The 25,256-nt window shown below is 47.4% G+C and overlaps 1 protein-coding gene across 1 annotated transcript in view; it reads right to left on the reverse strand.

Moving 5' to 3' along the window:
- LOC119382412 (ankyrin repeat domain-containing protein 50-like) overlaps positions 1-25,256 on the reverse strand; it is a 191,069-nt gene that overhangs the window by 33,400 nt on the left and 132,413 nt on the right. The window contains 1 exon segment of the mRNA XM_037650105.2: positions 8,745-8,964. Coding sequence (XP_037506033.1) covers positions 8,745-8,964 — 220 coding nt within the window.

Raw genomic sequence — 25,256 nt, forward strand, 5'->3', positions numbered from 1 at the left:
CCGTTTGGCAGGTACTGCTATTGCTGCCTCCCATTTCGCATAACGTAGGCCCCAGAATACTTCCAATGTCAGATGTCTCGCCTGCTGGAAGGGTTGGCCGATGTGGTTAACTTCATGAACGACATCCTGGTGTTCGGCCACATCACAGAAAAGCACGACCAACGCCTCCAAGCAGTCATCTGTCACCTCCAACAAGCGGGGGTCACCCTCAATGCTGCCAAGTGCAGTTTTGACATGTCCAGTCCACGATGCCTTGGCAGCGGCGTCGGTGCTAATGGCATCGCTCCTGCTCCTTAGGACGTTCATGGTGTCCAACGTTTTCTGGGTATGCTCAACCATGTGGATCGCTTCCTCCCAGGTCTCTCTCAGACAACTACACCGATCCGAAGTCTCCTGAACAAGATTGCAGCCTGGACGTGGGGACCAGCGCAAGCAGCATTTGAGCAGCATTTGAGCATGCTGTCCTCAGACATCTGCCTCGCAAGGTACAACCCTGCACTCTTGACGACAGTCTCCGCAGATGCCAGTTCCTTCAGGCTGATTGCAGTGCTATTACTTCAAGACCAACCATCAGGGGATCGCCATCCAGTCGCATATGCCTCTTGTGCACTGACAGAAACGAAACGAAGGTACAGCCAGATTGAAAAAGAGGCACTGGCTGCCGCCTGGAGACCGACCATAAGTCACTGGTTAAACACCTTGGAACTGCAGACCTCGACCTCATGCCACCCCGGACCTAGCACTTCAGTAACAGTTAGACATTTGTGGCTGGGGAACATTAGACATTAGACAGTTGTGCCTGGGGAACAGTTGGCTACCGCAGATGCACTCTCGCAAGACTCAGTCGCCGAGCTGCCAGCGACTCCAGCCATTGACAAAGTGGAGCTGTACATCCAAGAAGCACTCTGCGCTATCCCTCACACACTTGTGGCCCTCCTCGATGACTTCCGAGCTCACCAGGCTGCAGATTGGGAGTGTGCTCAACTACGGTCAAACTGCGAGCGAGGGTGGCCTCGGAAAGAGAATCTGCCTGTCAACATGACTCAGTTTTGGGCTCATTGTGTGGAACTCACTATCGGTGACGGCCTTCTCCTCTGCAGGGGACGCCTACTGGTGCCTGCTTCTCTGCGGAAGCACGTCCTGTCCCTTATCCACAATGGACACCTCGGAGTGAACCGTTGCCGTGCCATTGCCAGGGGGGCTGTCTGGTGGCCGACCATGGGGAGCCAGATAAAGACCATGGTGGAGAACTGTCCCAACTGTGCCACCACGCGGGTCCAGCAGAGGAGCCACTGCTTCGTACAGTGACGCCTAGCCGCCCCTGGGAGCGAGTCGGGGTGGACGTTTTTTATCACAAAGGAGCAGACTACCTTTTCCTCGTCGATTACTACTCTCGGTACCCAGAAGTGCTGTCCCTGCGCACAACATCCACTGCGGTGATCTCTATCATCAAAAGTGTCTTCACAAGGCATGACATCCCGGAGACCCTCGTCAGCGACAACGGACCTCAATTTTAGTCAGCAGAGTGCCGTGCCTTCTTCCAGAGTTACGGCTTCTTCCTCATCACCAGCAGTCCCAGGTACCTGCAGTCTAATGGCGAAGTCGAGCGAATGGTGCGGACTGCCACGGAACTTTTTAAGAAGTCTCCAGACTGGCCTTTGGCCCTCTTGTTGACCGTAACGCACCTGGCATGACCGGGTACAGCCCTGCTCAGTTGCTCATGCGGCGCAACCGCAGGACTTGCCTTCCAGTCCCACCAGCCACTGCCCAACAACGTCACCAGCGTCAAGATTTTTACCGTCAGCATGCTGCGCAGGATTTACATACCCTGGGAGAGGGCGAGAGAGCCTGGATTCACGACGCAGAATGTGCTGGCACAATTCTTAGCCCAGCGCAGTGTCCGTGCTCCTACATGGTCCAGACAGATGCAGGTGCTCTTGCCCATAACCGGAGACACCTGGTTCCGCAGCAGTCTCCGTCATCAAGTGGTTGTGACCTCGGCAGCTCCAGTCCACTGCCACAAGGATGCCAAAGCCCGCCACACACTCCAACTCGTCCAGAGCCTCTGTGCAGCACTCCAACTCCTAGGACGGTCACTCCTCCACTAGTTACATCGCCGCCGGTTGCCCTGGCTACTCCCTCAAGGCCGCAGGTGTCGGTTGTGTGCACTCGGTCCAGATGGAGAGTGCCATGAGACATGTCGTTACGTTGCATACCTGATGGCGAGGTGTTGCTTTCTTTCATTTTCCCAAAAGGGGGGATGTAGAGGGCAGGTGAGTGCCAAGTGCATACGTAACTCTAGCCAAGTTGGTTATGGGGCGCCCTCTGTAGGATGTAGTACATAAAGGGTGTACTGACAATAAACTCGGTTACTTCTGCTGGGAACTTGGAGCGTGCGTCTTGATTCTGTAGCCCTCGGGCTTAGGCCTGCATCCTCGGCCACCTTGGCTCGAACTCGCCCACCACAGTACCCTTCAATAAAAATCAATTCACAGAAGGGAGAAAGTGCATCACCCCGCAAAGCAGCACTTACAGTCCCCATGTTTGATCTTAACCCTTTCAGGGCCCACCTTCTCTCACACAAAGGCACTGCCTACACTTGTGGCATAACTAAGTGACATACTTTATTTTAAACACTGATAAAACTGCTATATCTGTGGCACAGTTACTATAGCTTATGTGATGCATTTCGAGGCACTTATGAAGGCTTGAAATTTTTCTTCATTAAAAAGCCCTTCAAGCTGGGCAATTGCATTATGGTATATTCAGTAGACTCATGAGAATTCAAGTTCTGATGATTCAAACTTACGGTTAACCCTCTGTACCACAGCGTCTACATATGTGGACAAAACATACTTATAGCGAAGTGTGTTTAAGCTAGTCGACGCATTTGTGTGAGATGTTGCTAGAACGCCCATGGTAGGACGGCCCAATTTGCTGTCGCGCAGCTCTGCACAAAAATATTATCTATGATAGGGCTAGAGGCGGCTTTTATAAGTTGTATTTAGAATTTATTTGCTTTATTCAAGACGTGGACTGAGCGATGAAAACATATATGCCATAATTTTAGAGTTGCCAACCGAAAGCAAATGTTCTGAGTTGAGGAGCTCCAACAATAAATGCGTTGAAGCAGAGCCATTGGCAAGCAAAGGCCTCTTGAATGATGCTGATGATGATTATAAAAGCATTCAATTATAACATATCAATGAACGCATTTATATTGAACAATAATGATGATGAACACATTGAAGCAGAGCTGCGGGCAAGCAAATGCGGCTTGAATGGTGATGATGATGAAACCATTGAACATGAGGATAAATGCATCGAACGATGGTGATAATGAAGGCATTGATTATGATAAGTGGTGATGAGGATAATGATTAATGCACTGAAATAGAACTGCTGGCAAGCAAAGTTGCCATGTACGATGATCAAGGTTGATGGACTTGGTGTAACTGGTGCTCCCCGTGTCCAGATATGTGAACACTTGTTTTCTTCTAGAAATAAAGCCAAATTTTCCTGGTTTTCAGGTTATTCCATCGTATGTCTGTACTGTCATTTCATATATAGAAAAAAAAATTTACTTGCACAACTGGATTGGTCATGGAATACATACTACAAACAAATTTCAAATTTTTGGTTGGCCTGCTATTGGTTTCAATGTATTTTAAAGGCACTTAATTCAAACAGCTCTGCTATGTTAATTCAGTTCATACATAGTTTCCACTTATCCGTGCTAGAATACAGAATATATCTGCTGGCTTTGTAGCTTTTTGCTGAACATATGGGTTCTTATATAGCTAAAACTTGCAGACAAGGTTGACTGCCTGCCTGTATGTGTCAAAGTGACCAAAGTAGCCAAACTGTGCGGACCAACAATCGCGTGTTTGTTGAAGAAGAAAAAAAAAAATACTAGATGGCCTATCACATTCAGAACACTCCTTCAGTCACATTCGCTGCAGTAAATTGGTGCCATGCATAAAAGCATACTAAGACTGGAAAAGGCCTACCACCTGTCGCAGGACACATCACATTTTGTCCCATAAGGGGAGACATGGGTCTTGAAAAAAATTTTTTTATTAGTTGGGTTAACTGAATGAAATTTAATACACTTATTCAGTTTTTCTGCAGATTCCAAATATTCAAGTAGATTTTTATTATCTGCATTAGAACAAAAGATATGCAATTTCTGAGAGCTTCTTGCAGTACTTTTTGGCAACTTTGCTTTGTCAAACACAAAAACAAAATATGTGGCAAGACTGCCAGAGATTTTGTCTAGCCTATGACGCTAATTTGATTGTTTTCATCAAACTTCGAATGCAAAATAAACGGAGGCAAATATGAGTGAAAAATCTGTGCTTCATACACTTTATGATTATCGAGAATTATCATTTGGTAAATTTTATTAGAAAATAAATAGCATCATCAGCTATACCAGCTTTCCGGCAACCTTGCCGCATACTTTGCTTTTGTGTTTGACAAAAAGAAGTTGCCAAAAATCCCCGTAAGAATTGTGCCAGAAAACGTTGTAGAACTAGCGCATCTTTTGTTCTAATGCAGCTATTAAAAATCTACTCAGAGATTTGGAATCTGCTGAAAAACTGAATAAGTGTATTAAATTTCATTCCATTCACCCAACTATTAAAAACACACTTTTCAAGACCAACGTCTCCCCTCAACCCTATCAGACGTGACCTATGAAGAATTGTCTGTAAGTGTTTCAAACTTATACAACTTTTGGGACGTTAAACCCCAGATATTATTATTTAAACTTATACAACATTATTTCAAGGCACTCGATATTCTATTGCAACAAAAACAATGTCATAATAGTATGTAGATTTATGTGTGTTTTGTAGTTAACCTTAATTAAATTGTAATTAAATATCTATTTATCCTCAAGTTATTCATGTTCAGTTTTTGCATAAATAGAACCAAGTCTCAGGCTAAAAAGATAGTTCAATTTCGTTTTCGGTTATGTCCATTTGGAGCAGCAAAAAATTATGCTTTCACCCATCATGGAAACGACGTGCCGAACATGGTAGTGCCTTCAGCAAAGTAATCATATGCAACAGTACACTGAAGAATGAAGGTAAATGAAGGCAGATTTATTATGCACCCAAACCTCCATGTATCCAGCTCTTCCTTGGCCACTAGTCGACACAACTAGAACAACAAATTGTGTGTCCAGAGCGTCTCAAAGAGCTCATTAGTCACGCATGCACTTGCAGTGTCATAACGAGTGCCAGTATGATCACTGGAAATCATTCAGAGCTATCTATGACACTGCAGCTCTGAGAAACAAATAAAAATGCACAACAGTTTTCTTTTGTCACATCCATCACCCTCAAATTGACGAATCTTGCGAAATTCGAGGTCCCAAGGTAGGCAGGTATGAGAATGTTTCACTCCAACAGAAGTTGGTGTGTGGGCCCAGGTCATAGTTATCAGCACTTCTGATAATTCAAACTTCAAATAATTCAAACAAAATCCTGGGGTCCCCTTGAGTTTGAATTATCGAGAGCTTACAGTATCACGAGGCCCTTGCAAGGCAGGCTATTAAGAAAGCCAGCTAAAGTAACCGTCATGAATAAATAAAAATGTGATTTGCTAAGGATCACATGGCTATTTGGACAGCGCAAACACTTTGTATTATACCAAGAACTTTGCATTGTAGAGATTCTACTGCACATGTAGCAGCCTATAATGCAAGACAGAAAAAAAAAAGCCAAATTTTTCCGACTCCCTTCGGACTGCGAAATTGTCCAAAAAGTCGGGCAGTTCGAAAGGATGAATTCATGTTTTTTTTAGGGGTGTGCGAATATTCGAAATTTCGAATATTTTCCGAATAGTGTTTGCTATTCGATTCGATTCGCACTGGAATTTTACTATTCGAACTATTCGAACTTCCCAAAAACAAATACAGTCAACGCTCGATTGAAAGTGACCCCTTCAGATTTTCAATATGCTTCACCTCATCACACACCCCTAATGCGGCAAAGCTGCCTTTCAAGCTCCGCTACGGTCGAACTTTGCCAAAAGACAACGTCCGATTGGAAGTGGTCCCTAGATTTTCAGTATGCTTCACCTCATCACACCGCGGTACTGCGGCAAAGCTGCCTTTCAAGCTCCGCTACGGTCGAACTTTGTCAAAAGACAACGTCCGATTGGAAGTGGTCCCTAGAGTTTCAATATGCTTCACCTCATCACACCCCGGTATTGCGGCAAAGCTGCCTTTCAAGCTCTGCTGCGGTCGCAAATGTATTAACTCGAAAACGCTGGTTCCAACATGGAGATGAAAGATGTGGCGGAGGTGGGGGCTCAATTAATGCTGTTTTAGACCTGAAATATGGGCAGGAAGTCAGAAAAATTGGAAGCCAAAGCTTCTTAGCTTCCAAAATTTCAGATGTTCTTGTATATCAACGTCTAATAGGCAGATTTGGAACTCCGGACTTGAAGGGAGCACATCCTTGTCCGCCACATCAGTTGGGCTTCCACAGAAGTTGAAAGAGGAGAAGAGGCTGAGGAAATGGCATCTTTGCCTAGCACGTGTAAAGTGTTGTCGGCAACACTCTGGTTGCACCAAATCATGTACATAAATACAATTCGGCCTCTACATTGCCTCATTCTTGATAAGACAACTATGAAACACCACCCCACCAGTGCTTAATCAACTTAGCGAAAAGAAACACTTTCATGTTGCTATCTCATGAGAATATGCTTAGGAATCCTGTCTAACTTTTTTTTCTGCAATTTCACTTCGAAGTATTCGAAAAATATTCTAGAAATATTCGAGAAATATTCGAAAAATATTCGATTCAATTCGCACTCACACTTCAATATTCGAATTCGCTTCGCACCCAAAATTTTGCTATTCGCACAGCTCTAGTTTTTTTACTTCACTTAAGTGGTCAAATCGCCAAAACCACATCCCAAATAGCTCTCAAGGACTGCCAGTACACTTGTCAGGCATTTCAGTGCTTGCACATACTCTCGTGAATATGCTCAGTACGGAACGAGCACCGACGACACCAAGTGCAGAAAAAAAATTGCAGTTTAGAAAGATCGTGTAACACAAATGCTATGGCAGGAGTGGACGACTCGTCCAGCTTTCCGTGATGTGTGTGCGTGCATAAACAATGTGCTACTGTTCGCAAATCTCTGCCGCTTCATTAACATTTGCTGCTGCGTGGAGCCGATCGTTCCTAGTTAGTTATGTGCACCTTGTCGCCTACTAAGCTCACACCGTCACTGCCGCGGCACTTGCTGTAGAATATGCGCATATTTGCCATGAGTGTTCATAGTGCCCATTCCATTCCTAACTGCAACACAGGCGTGGCGAGGGTGAGCTGCTTTTATTCCTGAAAGCAACATGTCCAAGTGGTTCACTCACTGTCTCGCTCAAAGAAGCAGCTGTGAACAGCGGCACCTTTAGGCTGTTGCCTGTTAAAAGTGCGCAGTAAACATGCACTACCGAGCAGTTAGCTGAAGATGCCTGTCACACTAGGGTTGTCAGCAACTAAGTTGTACTGGTGTGTTTGCTGCCTGCCACCATCATGCCTCCCTGCATTTCCGGTACTTATCCAAGGCATCGCCGCACTGCACCATTACAGTGGTCCTTCCAGATTCTTGCTATGCTTAACCCCATAACACCATGCCATTGCAGCAAAGTCAACTTTTAGACTCCACTGGTCTGAGCCTGCGGTATGATCGACATGGCAGCGGTGGTGGCTTCGATTAATATCATTTAGGGCCTGCAATTTGAGCAGAATGTCCGAAGAATTGGATGTCAAAGAGTTCCAATGTCAGAAACTTCAAATGTTCTTACACACTGTGCCCGTCCTCGTGTGTTTCTTTCGCTTCGTCCCGTGTCTGCGCTGTTTTTGCCTTTAAAATCATGTACCAACTAGCCCGCCTTTCACCACATGTTCAGTTCGTTACACATTGACTTCTATGGGTCTTGTGGCAGTGCTGCGAAAGTGTCCAAATTTTCAAGCATGCCGAAAAATTGGCATTTGACTGTATATGTTCCCATGCTGCATGAACAACTGTGCATGAGAACATGAGCTGTCAGTCAAAAGTAATGGAATGGCCAATTCGCCTGCACACTGCCCCGCCTGCACCTTTGAAGCAGTGGCATAGCCAGGGGGTGGCACACCGGGCCCATGACAACCCGATATTTTTTTTTTTTTTTTTTTGCCATAGCATACAGAGCACAAAATGACACTTGACCACCTCTGCCTGCCCTACCCCCACTTCAGATTGAGGAGGTGCTACCCTCCCCCCCCCCCCCCCCCCCCCAAAAAAAAAATTCTGCTTACACCCTTGCTGTGAGGCACAATTTCGTCTAACAAGAAGCAAGAACGCACGTGCAAGGGAGTTGACTGAAGCAATTTTTAATCAAGAGGAGAGGGAACACCAGTGTAAGTGACGCTTCTATATCACCCTACAGAGCAGGATTAATCAGATGCTTTAGTAAGCCTGTGTGAAAATAATCCCATATATTGTAATGCCCTACATTGCAATAAACCAGTTGGTAGTGTGTACTCCCGATTTTGCACATCTAACAATCGGTATGCTAATCAACCAACTAGCCCGTCCAGGCAGTGTGGGATCGCTCTCCAAGGGTCAGAACGCGTGAGACAACCACTAGTCTGCATAAGTGTGCATTCAAATAGGAGCACCCTCCAGCCAAAGTAATGCTGAACCCTTGCTGTGTAAAGAAATTTGCTAAGGTGGCAAACCTGTGCAGTTCGTCGAGCCCTCGGTTGAGGAGTTGTTGCACCACCTCGACACTGCCTTGGGCAGCTGCAATGGAGAGCACCGTTCGTCCCTCGGCATCAATGCTGTCCACATAGGCGCCCCAGAAGAGAAGCAGGCCCACCACGTCCGCATGGCCCATGGACGCAGCCGCAAACAGGGGCGTTCGTCCACTGTGGTCAGCATGGTCCAAGTCGGCCTCAGCTACAACAGAAGCGAATGCAGCAATTCACCAAAACTGCCTCTCAATGATGATGTGAATGGTTGAGTTCATTCTGGAACTTATGGAACCGGTGATAAAGCTGGAATGTACAATGCCACATGTACAAATCAGATTCCTATTATGTATAAATCAGATCTGATTATTCATAGTCAGTGATTGTGCTCATCACTATCATTGTATTGTGAGTGCCACTTTCTTTGCTGGGCACAGGTTTGCCCAATAAAAAGTTCAGCCCTTACCGATATAACTGCTGCATTCCTCACCGTCAAACCACTTAACAATTTGATATCAATGTTGATTACTGAGATACTCTCCATTAACTCTTATCCCTAATTCTTCCCAATCTAGGGCCCTGAAAACCTCCTGTAAACACGCGGTGAATAGCATTGGAGAGATCATGTCTCCCTGTCGTACGCCCTTCTCTATTGGGATTCTGTCGCTTTCTTTATGAAGGACTATAGTGGCTGTGGATGCGCTGTAGATTTCTTCCATTATGTTTATATAGGCTTCGTCGATGCCCTGATTCCGCAGTGCTTGCATGACTGCTGATGTCTCCACCGAATCAAATGCCTTCTCGTAATCTGCGATTCGCTGATGACATTGCATTGATGAGTAACGCGGGAGACGAATTACTGCTCATGATTACTGAACTGGATACGGAAAGTAGAAGAGTAGGTCTGAAAATTAATATGCATAAAACTAAAGTAATGTGGAACAATCTTGGCAGAGAACAGCGCTTTGCGATAGGTGGCGAGACGCTGGAAGTTGTAAAGGAGTACGTCTACTTAGGACAGGTAGTAACCGCGGAGCCGAACCATGAGAGTGAAATAACTAGAAGAATAAGGATGGGATGGGGCTCATTCGGCAAGCATTATCAAATCATGAATGGTAGTCTACCACTATCTCTCAAGAGGAAGGTATATAACAGCTGCATCTTACCGGTACTTACCTACAGAGCAGAAACCTGGAGACTTACAAAGAGGGTTCAACTTAAGGGGAGACGCGGGTCTTTTTTTTATTTCTTTTATTAGCTGGGTGAACTGAACGGAATTTAACAAACTTATCCCATTTTTTCTGCAGATTCCAAATCTCTAATTAGATTTTTGGTAGCTGCATTAGTACAAAAGATGTGCAATCTCTAAAAGCATATTTCTTACGGGAATTTTTGGCAACTTTGCTTTGTCAAACACAAAAACAAAGTATATGGCAAGGCTGCCAGAGAGCTGGTTAAGCTGGTGATGCTAATCCGATTGTATTCAACAAACTTTGAATGCAAAATTAATAGACGTAAATGTGAGTGAAATTTTTTTGCTGCATACTATTTTTGATAATCGGGAATTATAATTTGGTGAACAACATTATAAGAAAATAAATAGCATCACCGGCTAGACCAGCTTCCTGGCAATCTTGCCACATACTTTGTTTTTGTGTTTGACAAAGCAAAGTTGCCAAAAATCCCCGTAAGAAATATGCTTAAATATGTGTTAGAAATTGCATATCTTTTGTTCTAATGCAGCTATTAAAAATCTACTTAGAGATGTTGAATCTGTAGAAAAAGCTGAATAAGTGTATTAAATTTCATGCCATTCACCCAACTTTTAAAAAAACATTTTTTAAGACCCACGTCTACCCTTAAATTGAGGACGACGCAGCGAGCGATGGAAAGGAAAATGATAGGTGTAACCTTAAAAGACAGGAAGAGAGCAGAGTGGGTCAGGGAACAAACGGGGGTTAAGGATATCATAGTTGAAATTAAGAAGAAGAAATGGATATGGGCCGGCCACGTAGCACGTCGGCAGGATAACCGGTGGTCATTAAGGGTAATTGACTGGATTCCAAGAGAGGGCAAACGCGTGAGGGGGAGACAGAAAATTAGGTGGGTAGATGAGATTAAGAAGTTTGCAGGTATAACGTGGCAACAGAAAGCACAGGACCGGGTTGATTGGCGGAACATGGGAGAGGCCTTTGCCCTGCAGTGGGCGTAGACAGGCTGATGATGATGATGATGATGATGATCAATGTTGAATCGTGTGCAAGATACACACCTGCCAACCTGGGGACTTTGAAATTTGGGAGATTCGTAAAGTGGGGACGAAGGAGGCACAACAAAAGAAAACTGGTGTACATTCTGATTACTTCTCAGGGGTACAGAAACGTCAGAGACAGCTATGTGTAATTGCCAGTAAAGTCCTTAGATGCCAGGGGTCATTCTGGTACTTGTAAGTACAAGGCCCGTGCATGAATGTGTAATTACCCAACAAAATGTGCCTTGTCCCATTACCGCCCCTTCCCAACCATAGTACACTTTTTTCTCATGACAACAGTGCATTGAGGAGGAAGCGACTTAAGAAAATTTTAGAACCACTTTTTTTCATTATTTTCTTTTAGTGACAGGGTTGGGGCTGTCTTTTGGGAGATTTATGGCCATGCCCGTACAGTCGGAAGGATTGTTTGAAATTTGGGAGGAAAACTGGAAGCATTGCTGGCAGGTATGAAGATATTGCCATGCCCACTTCTTGTCTTGTTTTCATGTATTCGGGTTTGACAGGCAGGGCGGTTATCAACGCTTGACGCTGTCCGCGAACCAGTGTTCGAGAAGCTTCGCGACTGTAGTAAATCGTTTTGCTAAGATTGCGACCCGCACGCGAATGTTCCAGCTTTGTCTAGAGATAATGCCGCCACCAGCGATATTGCTGGAAAGTTCGATAGCGCCTGTATAAAAGCCGACGCGCTTGACCGCTTGTCAGTTGATCGACGGTCGATGCTCTGTTCGCCGCTATCAGTGTATTGGTGTAGTTTGACTTTCAGTTTCTCGGCCACAAGTTCGGCCAAATAAACAGATTCATCTCGGACGTGCTGACTGTTGTCTTCGTCGACGTCACGACCACGTGACATCTGGTGGAGGTGCTGCTTCTTCCATGATCTGGACGCCCCCACGAAGTGCTGACCCAAGCCCAAGCCACGAGGAGGACGACGGCAAAGAAAACCGGGATCCTCGAACAAGCCGCAGGCAGAAGGGACTATAGCCAGAGCACGGGCTCCTTCCCGAACAAACCAGGCAGCCCCAGGTCCCAACACCAACCGCAGCGACGATGACCGACCTCATGCAGCCTGCGCCGATCCTACTCCGACAGCCCAAGGAGCCGCCAACCTTCCGCGGGTCGTCATTCGAAGACCCGGAAACCTGGCTCGAGACTTTCGAAAGGGTCTCAACATTCAACAACTGGGACTCCGAGGACAAGCTGCGCCACGTTTACTTTTACCTTGAAGACGCAGCAAGGACCTGGTTCAAGAATCGGGAGTCCACTGTTCGAACTTGGGACGCCTTTCGCAGCGCTTTTCTGCAGACGTTTGCAAGCGTCGTCAGAAAAGAAAGGGCCGCTGCCTTGCTAGAGACGTGGGTCCAACTTCCAAATGAAAGTGTTGCCATCTTTGGAGAGGAAATGACCAGACTGTTCCGCCACGCTGACCCAGCCATGCCTGAAGACAAGAAAGTCAGGTTGCTCATGCGAGGGGTAAAGCAAGAGCTCTTCGCTGGGCTGATGCGGAACCCACCCTCAACAGTCCAAGAATTCATCTCAGAGGCGACGACGATTGAGAAGACGTTGGAAATGCGCAACCGCCAGTATAATCGCCGATCGATTCAAGACAGCCCAGCTGTTCATGCCGTCAGCTCCGACGACCTGCGTGAAATGATCCGAGCGATCGTGCGGGAAGAACTGCGCAAGCTGCTACCCTTACCACAGCCTGAAGTTGCCTCGATCGCTGACATCGTCCGAGAGGAAATCCAGCAGTCTCTGGGCACCTCCGAGTCAGCGCAGCCGCAGCTGCAAGCAGTGAGCTATGCCACAACAGCCTGATGCAACGCCCCCCCTCCTCGCCCACGTCAAGACGCCGCGCCACCCCAGCAGTTCCGCCGCCAAGCACCACCGACGTCATACCGCCCGCCAGCCGGCCAGCTATACACGCCAAGGAAGACCGACGTTTGGCGCGCCCCCGACCATCGCCCACTCTGCTACCACTGCGGAGAAGGTGGCCACACTTACCGCCGCTGCCAGTACCGATAGATGGGACTGCATCGGTTCACCATCGACGCGCCGCGTCCACAGCGAGGGGAAAGACCATGCGACATTGCCGACTACCTCGTGGGAATGCAATGGACGCCCCGACAACCTTCCCGTTCGCCGTCGCCAGGCCACTACGTCTCCCCCCAACGCTGACCATACACTGGCCCAACGCGAGGCCGGTCACCCAGCCCGTATCCGGAAAACTAAGGGTAGCAACCGATGGAGGTGCGGTTGCTGTAGGACGAAATACCGAAGATCCACCGCCGCCGCCGACAACGCAAGCTGAACGAAGCCCTGACGTCGAAACTTCACGGCCCGAAGAAGACCTGACGACGCAACGTCGAAGCACCAGGACAAACCGACGTAGCCGTGATCCAACGCCGCAACCAAAACGAAACGGTAGGCGACGAACGAGTGACCTCGACGTTCTCATCGACGGCCACAACGTCACCACTCTCGTCGATACTGGAGCCGACTATTCTGTCATCAGTGGACCGTTCGCGACGAAGCTGAAGAAAGTCAAGACCGCCTGGGAAGGCCCCGAAATCCAGACAGCTGGAGGTCACCTAGTAATGCCGGCAGGAATCTGCACAGCGAGGGTCTCATCAACAACCGGATTTATCCCGCAAGCTTCGTAGTCCTTCAGCATTGCTCCCGAGATGTCATCCTTGGTATGGACTTCTTAGGCCTTCATGGTGCAGTCCTCAGATACAAGTCGATAACACTATCTACAGAAAAAGCATTACCGCGGTACACGCCGCCGGGGAAGCATGCCTTGAATGTGCTGGAAGACCAGGTCACCATTCCCCCTCGCTCCAGCATCATCATTTCCGTCGGCTCACAGAAAGTAGCGAACCTGGAAGGCGTCGTTGCAGGCGACCAGCACCAGTTGATTAACCGCGAGATTTGCGTCGCAAGAGGAATGGCAGAGTTGCAGGGAGGCAAAGCAACAGTCATGCTCACAAATTTTAGCAACGAGTATAAGCACGTAGACAAAGGCACGACAGTCGCCTACATCGAAGAAATTGTGGCAGCCACCAATGCTTTCGCCATCGCCGATTCTTCCGAGCCCACACCGACGAACCAAGCTCCTCAACCAGCTTTCGACGTCAATCCTAGCCTTCCGAAGCATAAACAAGAACAGCTCAAAACCCTGCTCTAGAAATACAGGGACTGCTTTTCGTCATCGTCAAGAATCCGCCAGACCCCAGTCGCAAAACATCGCATCATAACAGAGGAAAATGCCAGGCCACTCCGGCAGAGCCCGTACAGAGTTTCGACGCGAGAACGCGAATCCATAAAGAAACAAGTCGACGAAATGCTACGCGACGACATCACCCAGCCGTCAAAGAGTCCATGGGCGTCACCCGTGGTGTTAGTGAAGAAGAAGGACGGAACCCTACGCTTCTGCGTCGATTATTGCCGCCTGAACAAAACCACGAAGAAGGACGTCTACCCTCTCCCACGGATAGACGACACCCTGGATCGACTCTACAACGCCAGGTACTTTTCGTCGATGGACCTCAAGACCGGCTATTGGCAAATCGAAGTCGACAAGAGAGACCGAGAGAAGACTGCCTTTATAACACAGACGGCCTCTTCGAGTTCAAGGTTATGCCCTTTGGTCTTTGCTCGGCACCTGCGACATTCCAGCGCGTTATGGACACCGTGCTGGCTGGATTGAAGTGGCAGACTTGCCTTGTGTACTTGGACGACGTCATTGTGTTTGCCTCAAGCTTCGACGAACACCTCCAGCACCTTGACGCTGTACTACAAGCAATCAAGACCTCTGGCCTCACCTTGAAGCCTGGAAAGAGCCGCTTTGCATACGAGGAGCTACTGTTTTTGGGTCACATGATCAGCAAGGGTGGTGTTCGCCCACACTTGCGGAAAACAGCTGCCATCGCTGCCTTCCCACCCCCCACCGACACCAAAGCCGTGCGCCGTTTACTCGGCTTGTGCGCCTACTACAGGCGCTTCGTCAAGGAATTTTCACGAATCGCCGAACCACTAACTCACCTCATGAAGACCGACGTGTCATTCAAGTGGGAAACAGCGCAAATCGAAGCATTTGAAGAACTGAAACGACGCCTTCAGATGGCTCCGATACTAGCGCATTTCGACGAATACGCCGATACGGAAATCCACACCGACGCAAGCAGCGAAGGACTCGGCGCCGTCCTTGTGCAGAAGACTGACGGGCAGGATAGGGTCATCAGCAGGGGCGTAGCCAAGGGGGGGGGGGGGGTTGGGGGGTTCAAACCCCCCCGAAATTTTTTCAATTTTGCTTGCGTATATAGGCACGCACACATACGAACGCACGCACGAACATACATAAAGTATGGTTGAACCCCCCCCCCGAAAAAAAATTTCTGGCTACGCCCCTGGTCATCAGTTATGCTAGCCGGTTGCTAGCAAAGGCAGAAACAAACTATTCCACAACAGAAAAGGAGTGCCTAGCGATCATCTGGGCTGCATCCAAGTTTCGCCCCTACCTCTACGGCAGGCCCTTCAAAGTTGTGAGCGACCACCACGCATTGTGTTGGCTAACTAACTTGAAGGACCCTTCAGGTCGCCTCGCACGGTGGAGCCTACGACTTCAAGAATTCGACATTACCGTCGTTTACAAGTCCGGAAGAAAACACTCCGACACTGACTGCCTGTCTCGCGCCCCCATCGACCCACCGCCGCAGGACGACTCCTTCTTGGGAATCATAAGTGCCGACGACTTCGCCGAACGACAGCGAGCGGATCCAGAACTCAGGGGCCTTGTGGAATACCTCGAGGGCAGGACCACCGTTGTTCTGAAGGTATTTACGTGGGGACTGACGTCGTTTTTCTTGCGCAACGGCGTTCTCCTAAAGAAGAACTTCTCACCGCTTCAAGCCGATTGCCTTCTCGTGGTACCCTCGACATTGCGGCCAGAGGTCCTCCAGGCTCTGCACGACGACCCGACGTCAGGACACCTGGGTGTTTCTCGCACACCAGCAAGAATTACAGGAGAAGTACTACTGGCCACGCCTTTCCCCTGACGTCACTCGTTACGTAAAGACCTGCCGGGACTGTCAGCTACGCAAGACACCGCCCACTAGGCCAGCCGGACTTCTGCAGCCTATCGAGCCACCTCGACGGCCGTTCCAGCAAATCGGGATGGACTTACTGGGGCTGTTCCCGACGTCCAATACCAGAAACAAATGGATCGTCGAAGCTACCGACTACCTCACCCGCTACGCCGAGACAAGGGCCCTGCCCAGAGGCAGTGCCGCCGAGGTAGCGAAGTTCTTCGTTGAGAACATCGTCCTGCGTCACAGCGCCCCAGAGGTCCTTATCACCGACAGAGGTACGGCGTTTACTGCTGACCAAACTCAGACAATACTGAGATACAGCCAAACAAGCCACCGCCAGACCACAGCGTACCACCCATAGACAAATGGCCACACCGAGCGGCTAAACAAGACCATCGCCGACATGTTGGCCATGTATGTCGACGTTGAACACAAGACGTGGGATGCCATCCTTCCGTATGTGACCTTTGCATACAACACGGCCATCCAAGAAACGACGCAGATGACGCCATACAAGTTGGTCTACGGAAGGAGCCCGGCGACGACGCTCGACGCCATGCTACCCAACGTCACCGACGAAGAAAATCTCGATGCCGCCGCTTACTTACAACGTGCCGAAGAAGCTCGGCAGCTCGCCCACCTGCGCATCAAGACCCAGCAGCACACCAACAGCCGTCGCTACAATCTTCGACGACGCTTCGTGGAATACCAGCCCGGCGACCGTGTTTGGGTCTGGACGCGGATACGCCGACGTGGGCTTAGCGAAAAACTCCTTCGGCGATACTTCAGGGCATACATGGTTCTTTGACGCTTCGGCGCTCTTGACTACGTCATCCTGGACGGCATTACGAACTCCGAGCGACGCCGCGCACGACCTGAAGTCGTCCATGTCGTGCGCCTTAAGCCGTTTATTGCGCGTTAGCGAACCTGGGGACTCCATTTTTTCCTTTGTTATTGTAATTTATTTGTGTATGCACTTCTTTTTTTTTCTCTCTTCTATGTTCTTTCACAAGCATCGGGACGATGCTTTTTTCAGAGGGGGGCAATGCCACGCCCACTTCTTGTCTTGTTTTCATGTATTCAGGTTTGACCGGCAGGGACGGTTATCAACGCTCGATGCTGTCCGCGAACCAGAGTTCGAGAATCTTCGCGACTGTAGTAGATCGTTTTGCTAAGATTGCGCCCCGCACGCGAATGTTCCAGCTTTGTCTAGAGATAACGCCGCCACCAGCGATATTGCTGGAAAGTTCGATAGTGCCTGTATAAAAGCCGACGCGCTTGACCGCTTGTCAGTTGATCGATGGTCGATGCTCTGTTCGCCGCTATCAGTGTATTGGTGTAGTGGTGTAGTTTGACTTTCAGTTTCTCGGCCACAAGTTCGGCCAAATAAACAGATTCATCTCGGACGTGCTGACTGTTGTCTTCGTCGACGTCACGAGCACGTGACAATATAGTCCGCAAATATCAATGAGTACAGCTTGCCAAATGGCTCTGTCTGCCTTTTACACACATCTGCACTTTTGAAGTTTACACAAAGCCTTGTCATACTAAAGACGTCCAAAAAACATCACATCCAGACATTTCTTCAGCCCTGAAATACGAATAGTCTCCCTTCCACAGGTTCTATCTTTCATATTCCCCCCCCCCCCAAAAAAAAATAGATAAATAAATAAAGGATGTTTCCTTATAGGCTCAAATAGGTTCACTTGAGTATATAAGACAAGGCTACAATGTCTCCAGGTCATGCATACAGAGTACGTGCCTTGTATATTCTCAGTGATGCTACCAAGGACTTCTGATATGGAGCAATTTTTGGAGCAGCAAAATTTTCATTTTGGAGCACATTGGAGCAGGTAATTTTGCATCTGCGAGCAGTCTGGAGCAGCTAATTTCACATCCTTGAGTACAGTGGAGAAGCAAGTTCATTTACATTCAAGCACCTGAATAATTATTATGGGGCTCTTATAAAGAGCTAGAAATGTTTCAATTCATTGCACAACACCTGGAGAAAATCATCTCAGGAGCACTCCGTACTTCACTCGATAATGCAAAAACAAGGGTATCATGCAGTTAAATGTTCTGGCATAACCTCTTCAGCGGTTAGGTTCAACACCAGAAAATAAACAGAATCAATAAACAGGATCAATAAACAGGATCAATAAAATTGTGCTTAGCTAGCCTCAAAAAGCCAACCCCCTCCGACACTTCCTTCCCTCTCTCTGAGGCCTCTCTGTGCTGCTTCCAGACTATGGCTTGCGCATGCGCTGGGTTGCCTGGAAGAAGGAGATCTGCTCCAAGTCCGCGCAAGTGTCCGAAAGTGCGTTCAACGGGGGACTACACGATATAACAAACTTCATTTTCCTTTTACAGCAAAGCTGTATATGGCTGGGCTATTCCGCTTGCATGCCAAAAACCCCCTAGTGCCCTCTAGGAAGCAGTGCAAAAAAAAAACTCAGAGGGTCTTTTATGCATTCGCCTAAGACGACTCCAAGGCCATCATCTTGTTCTTCTCACTCGATGACTGAGCCTCCCTTGCCCTCCTTCTCCTTCTGCACCTCACCTGGCTTTGCACTAGGCAGTGCAAAGCGACGATGTCATGTGATGATGTCATCATGTGACATCACAGTGTGTTTTGGCGATCTACAGCTTCGTTTACGCTGCCGACACCAACGGTCAATTTTCGCGTTTGATGAGACATCTAAGGCTTTCGCATTAATATAGAGTATTGAATGCTAACAGCCTGGCCTTACATACCAAAATGGCCTCCACCATGTCACCTCTGTGCCATGCGCTAAACAGCTTGAAGGGATGCCAGGGGAGGGGAGGGAAGAGGTCTGTGTCGTTCCAAAGGCACAGTCGCTATCTCGAGGCATCAGGAGACGGCTCGTAAACCTGCTGAGCTCTCAACGTTTACTTCGCATTTAGAGAACTGACAGCATGAAAATCGCTTCTGTCCCTGGAGCGGCCACACTCCCTTAAACCAGTGTTTTGTTGAGTTACGCGAGAATGGATCCAAAAGAGTTAGCCACTAGCCTTTCTTCATATAAGAATACAATTTGTTGGTAAGGCATTCATTGCTTCACCCTTAAGCGAAAGTGATTTTTTATAACCGGCACCTACTGACCCTGGAAAGTGAGGGGCGGACGTATAACATGGCAGGGCCTTCAAACGCCAAGGCCGTCAGCAACGGGCCCACTATTGACAGCTGCACATACCAAAACCAAATTTCGGCTGCTCCAATCAGGAGGCATGCTTTTATTAATGAGGCGACATTTTTAAAAAAGCAAGCAATAAATTGAACTGGGACCCTAGCACTCACGAGCTCAAAAGGGCAGGGCCTTTTGGGCGTATTTATCGCAAGAGCAATTACAAACCCGGATGTGCCGGTGGAAGGAATTACGAAAAGCTCTTCTGGATAAAGATCCATGAATAAAGTATATTTGAGGAAAAGTGTCAACGCGTTCTTACCGTTCACGTGCTTTTTCACAAACGCGAAGCACAGAAAATTCGATATTGCTCCATATATTGCTAGCATTCCCAGATTTTATTCCACGATATCCGAAAACAGAAGTGACCAACATTTTAGCAGCATGCGTATAGTTATTAGTGAACATTGCTATAATTGCATACCATGCGACGCTTTAAATGAGCTACCAGCAGCGTTTCTAGAACAGACGATGCCAGCTGACAAACAACCGCCACACTTTCTCACTACCGATTGGCCTAGACGTCACGGGCCTCTGTCTGCGGAGAGCGCGTTTTGCCATTGCGCCGACTTGCACAACAGAGGCTGCATCGGCACTGAGCATGGCACCGTGGCTTACTTGGGATGCACGCGCGAGTGCTGTTTATTCAGCGGAATAATTCTTAGTCCGTGGTTGTGACTGATGGCCCCAAGATCAGGGTGCACATGTTCTGACGCGCCGGCGATGCGATTGCCGGTGATAGACGCCCCTAAACCCAAGACTCTGGCACACGTTGACACAATTTCCATCAATATTATCAGGATGGCGCAGTAAAACCAAGCTGGCACACTTTGGCGCAGTTGGCACAGGAGTGGAATCAGTGTATTCTAAGGGGAAAGCCTTAGATGCCTCATCAAATACGAAAACTGACTGTCAGCATCGGTGGCATCCCGCGGTGTCGGCATCAACGCGAGTGATGCAAAAAGCCATCGTCACGTGATGATGTCACCCTACGATGTCACCATGATGTTGCAGATGGCCAAAATTTGTGGTGTCATGATGACATCACTATGACATCACATAACGTCGCCATCACACGACATCATCACTGGGTCAAATGTGGGCCAATCACGCATGCAGTGCAAAATTAGGCGAGGGACAGAAAGCTTGCAATGCCTCCGATACTGGAGGCAAAGAAGATGGCTTTCGAGTCTTCCTAGACGAATGCATAAGGGACCCTGTGGGTTATTTTTGGAGAACACGTTAACTGTATTTGTCTTTGGGAAGTTCGAATAGTAAAATTCCAGTGCGAATCGAATCGAACATGGGAATGTGCAAGTCGCCTTGGAGGACCCAAATAAAGTTTTTCAACCAACCAACCAACACTGACATGGAAAACATGCATTGTTGAATGTTCTGCCACACCTGGGAGAAGGAGGACGAAAGTGCCCCCATGTGCACAGTTGGCATAAAAAATTTAGAGATGACTAGGTCTGACAACGTACTGGTGGGACGTACTAGTGGCAACATGCATAAAAAAAAGTTGAAACAGACACATAAAAATAGACGTATTTGCCTATTTTTATGTGTCCATTTCGTCCTTGTTTTTTGATGCACGCTGTCGTAAGTGAGGTCTGAGAAAACTTTGAATTTCCAGCAATTTGAGATTGTGTTCAGTCGAACTGCACAGTGCATGAATCTAAATTCAAGGCCGCCTGCACGGGCATGTTCAGCTTTTCCTTAAGTCTAATGGCCCCTTTTGACGCCGACAGTACATCCACACGTCAGTGTGTGCAATATCCTCAGTTGCACGGGAAAAATAGCGCATGCTATGCACTCCATACCTATGTAACATAAATGCAATGTTTTTATGCTTTATATATGCTGCATGCAATGTCCGGTACAAAGCAACACACACTGTAAACAACACATTCACAAGCCATCATTCATAGATATATTATGAATGTAAAATATTCATGTTGTGCACTTAAAGGGACACTAAAGGCAAATATTAAGTCGGTGTTGATTGTTGAAATAGCGATTCAGAAACCTCGTAGTGCTACTTTTATGCCAAGGAAGTGCTTATTTTGAAATAAAATCACGTTTTAGTGGTCCGCATTGAGTTAGCGCACTTTAAATCACCCGCCTGATATCCGACTTTCATACGTCACTGCTGCCGTGCCCAACGTTGCCCGCCTTTACTGCGCTGCCGCCGACACTAGTAGCAGCAGACCGAAAGTAGCGGGACCCACAGCAGCAACAACGGCCATCGAAGCCATCGAAGCTTGCCGCAATGGATGTGAACAGAGAACTTGACAACGAGACATTGGCTCGCGACACTGGGCTCCAATTCAGCGACTTGAGCCCCGATGAACGCGGTATGCTGCTGAGGGCTCGTAGTGCCAGCGTCGTTGAGTACTACAACAGCAGCCTCGGCAACGACTCTCCCGAGCCCGTGCCCGAAAGCAGCGAGGAAACCAGCAGTGCGGCGTCGGGCGACGAAGCTGTGGTGGACCTGCGACTTTCACGAGCGCGCAAAACACACGCGGCAGTACGCGATCCCGAAACTACCACTGAGACGCGACCGCGTGAGCGAAGCAGGGCGCCAGGCGAAGCGCAGTTTGGCGAAAACGGAACCTTTGAACGATGCGCACCGTTCCCCATGGCAACGCGAAAGAGGTTTTTTTTTCCATGAATCAAACAGAACAAACAAACAGCATTTTATTACATCTTTTGATGCACGGAAGGTTCTTTTCTTATTGCTGCTAGTTTGATTACTAGTGATTTATTGTAGGCAGACTCTCATACGTCATCGGGATCACTTCGAAAATGTCCCACTCGTGGCGCTCATCATGTGATACATTTAGCTTAATTTCTCGGTAAGTAGGGCACTGCTGTTGATAATATTGCAGTTTTAGAAGTTGTCATATATTGAGCTTTCACTCTGACATAAATTGTTATTTGCCTTTAGTGTCCCTTTAAAACATGTCCTCTGAGGTTTTAAAAAAGATGTGCGATCTTAACAGCTACTGCTGTGAGGCCTGGGGCCTAACATACAAAACTTATTTAAGACCTATACTCCAGTTACAAAAACGTGCTTTAAGAATAATAACATTCTCCCCCGTTCATTACCCCAGTGGCACCCTATTCAATGATCTTCATATTCTCTCATTTACGGCGCTAAGAAATTATAAGGTAGCTAGCCTAGTTCACAAAATACTGTACACAAACTTTCCACTACCCAACACCATATTCAACTTCCCGCGTGCAAACACCAGACAAACAAGTCAGTTAAATTTAAATCTTCCTCCCTGTAACAACGTTTATGGCGAACGATTGCTAGAATTCTTCGGAGCTGTAACCTGGAACACTGTGCCTCTGGAAATAAAAACTACGCGTAACTTCAACCTTTCTTGCAAACGCTTTTTCTTGTCTAATGAATTGTAATCACCTTCCGTACGTAGATTGTACATCACTGAAACTTCCATATGTATAAAACCAATCATTTTTCATGACCAATCATGTGCGTTGCTAACTTTTATGTATTTTCTCTATTGGACCAGCTACTAGCCACGTAGGCTATTGGTCCAAATATTATGTACGCATTTTTTGTATACATGTCTTAATAAACTCATTTTGATTTTGATTTGATTTGATTAACATCCACTGAACATGTGAATGAAGGAAAGAAGATGACTTTTAAGTAGGGGTGTGCGAATATTCGAAATTTCGAATAGTTTTCGAATAGTGTTTGCTATTCGATTCGACTCGCACTGGAATTTTACTATTCAAACCTCCCAAAGACAAATACAGTTAACGTCCGATTGAAAGTGACCCTTTCAGATTTTCTATATGCTTCACCTCATTACACTCTTGTATTGCGGCAAAGCTGTCTTTCAACCTCCGTTACGGTCGAACTTAGCCAAGAGACAGTCGTCCGATTGAAAGTGACCCCTTCAGATTTTCTATATGCTTCACCTCATTGCACTCTCGTATTGTGGCAAAGCTGCCTTTCAAGCTCCGCTATGGTCGCAAATACTGGCTCAAGAAAACGCTGGTTCCAACATGGAGATGAAAGATGTGGCAGAGTTGGGGGTTTATTATTGCTGTTTTGGACCTGAAATTTGGGCAGGAAGTCCGAAAAATCGGACGCCAAAGCTTTTTAGCATCCATAATTTCAGATGTTCTTATATATCGACGTCTATGAGGCAGATTTGGAACTCTGGACTTGAAGGGAGCACACCCTTGTCCGCCGCATCAGTCAGGCTTCCACAGAAGTTGAAAGAGGAGGAGAGGCTGAGGACATGGCATCTTTGCCTGTCACATGTAAAGTGTTGTCGGCAACAATTTGGTTGCACCAAATCATGTACATAAATACAATTCAGCCTCTACACTGCCTCATTCTTGACAAAACAACTTGAAACCTATGAAACACCACCCCGGGGTGCCAGCGCTTCATCAACCTAGCGAAAAGAAACACTTTCATGTTGCTATCTCATAAGAATATGCTTAGGAATCCTTTCCAACATTTTTTTTCTGCAATTTTGCTTCGAAGTATTCGAGAAATATTGAAGAAATATTGAAGAAATATTCGAGAAATATTCGAAAAATATTCTATTCGATTCACACTCACACTTCAATATTCGAACTCACTTCGCATCCAAAATTTTGCTATTTGCGCAGCTCTACTTTTAAGGGCTCGTTTTTATTTGTTAGACACAATATTAATGAGAACTAGCAGACAATAATGCCAAGGAAAGTATGGGGAATGTTATTTGTAATAATTAGGATAAATATGAGAAGAAAGTAAAGTGGACGAAAAGATAACTTGCCGCCAGCAGGGACTGAACCTGCGACCTTTGAATAACACGTCCGATGGTCTACCACTGAGCTACAGCGGCGGTCATCCTCCCGTCCCCTTTTTGGGGTACCATATATGTGCATTTAAACCTAAGAGTGTTAGTCAGCGCCGATCGCAGCCATGGCGGCGAGTGTGGAACACTCTTCTTTCTGCCTTTTGGTGTCACGTAGCATGTGATGCGATCCCTGCCGGCGGCAAGTTATCTTTTCGTTCACTTTACTTTCTTCTCATATTTATCCCAATTATTACAAGTAACATCTCCTATACTTTCCTTGGCATTATTGTCGGTTAGTTCTCACTGAACATCTGAAGGATGAGGGGAAAAAAGTACACGTCATAGCATGAAGAGACAAACAGCGTTGTCGTGGAAGAGCAGTTTACATATGCTGGTGTCCACGAGTACGCAACGCAGGAAAAGGACAAAACTCCAGCCATGGCAACCTGGCACTGCTAATAGAGGCCGTGGTGAAGGAGAGCGGCTACTGCACAAGTGAAACACCTAAAGTGGATGAAAATAAATGCAAGCAACATACACGGGCGGAGCAGAGGAACACAATCAGGACGTAAAACTTGCCAGTCAATAAATGAATAATGATGCAGCAAGTTCCTCAGCTAAGAAGATAAAAATGAAGAATCAAGAGACAGTCATTTCCCAGCACTGATTGTGTGGCACTACTATATCCATGCTAGTCGCAGTGATATGACTGATCTTGGCTGAGTTTGTCGACTTGTGGGAGAAGAAGAAATGAGAGAAATCAAACAAAGAAAGAAGAAGGCCGTACATTGAAAGAGAATTGAAAAAAGAACGCAAAGAGGCGACGCGGCCGGCGAGGAGGAGGAAAGAAGGGAGAGCACGCTTGGAACGGGGACGAGCGGTGGTGGTGGCAAGGCCTGAGGTCCGCCAGGAGAGCTCCTGGAAAAGTGCCCCAGCCTTCGCAGCAACGCACTGTGACCTGGGAGGCGTGACCAGGAAGGCGACCAGTTCACACCAGCGAGACCCTTTTCTTGAGGACGCGCAGAGGTTTTACAGCTATGCTCCGTGGGTTGCGCACCAGACGACAAGAGGTACAGCCGCTGCAAGTACCTGACACAGCG

This window comes from Rhipicephalus sanguineus, chromosome 2, assembly GCF_013339695.2.
Source record: "Rhipicephalus sanguineus isolate Rsan-2018 chromosome 2, BIME_Rsan_1.4, whole genome shotgun sequence".
Taxonomy (NCBI): Eukaryota; Metazoa; Arthropoda; class Arachnida; order Ixodida; family Ixodidae; genus Rhipicephalus; species Rhipicephalus sanguineus.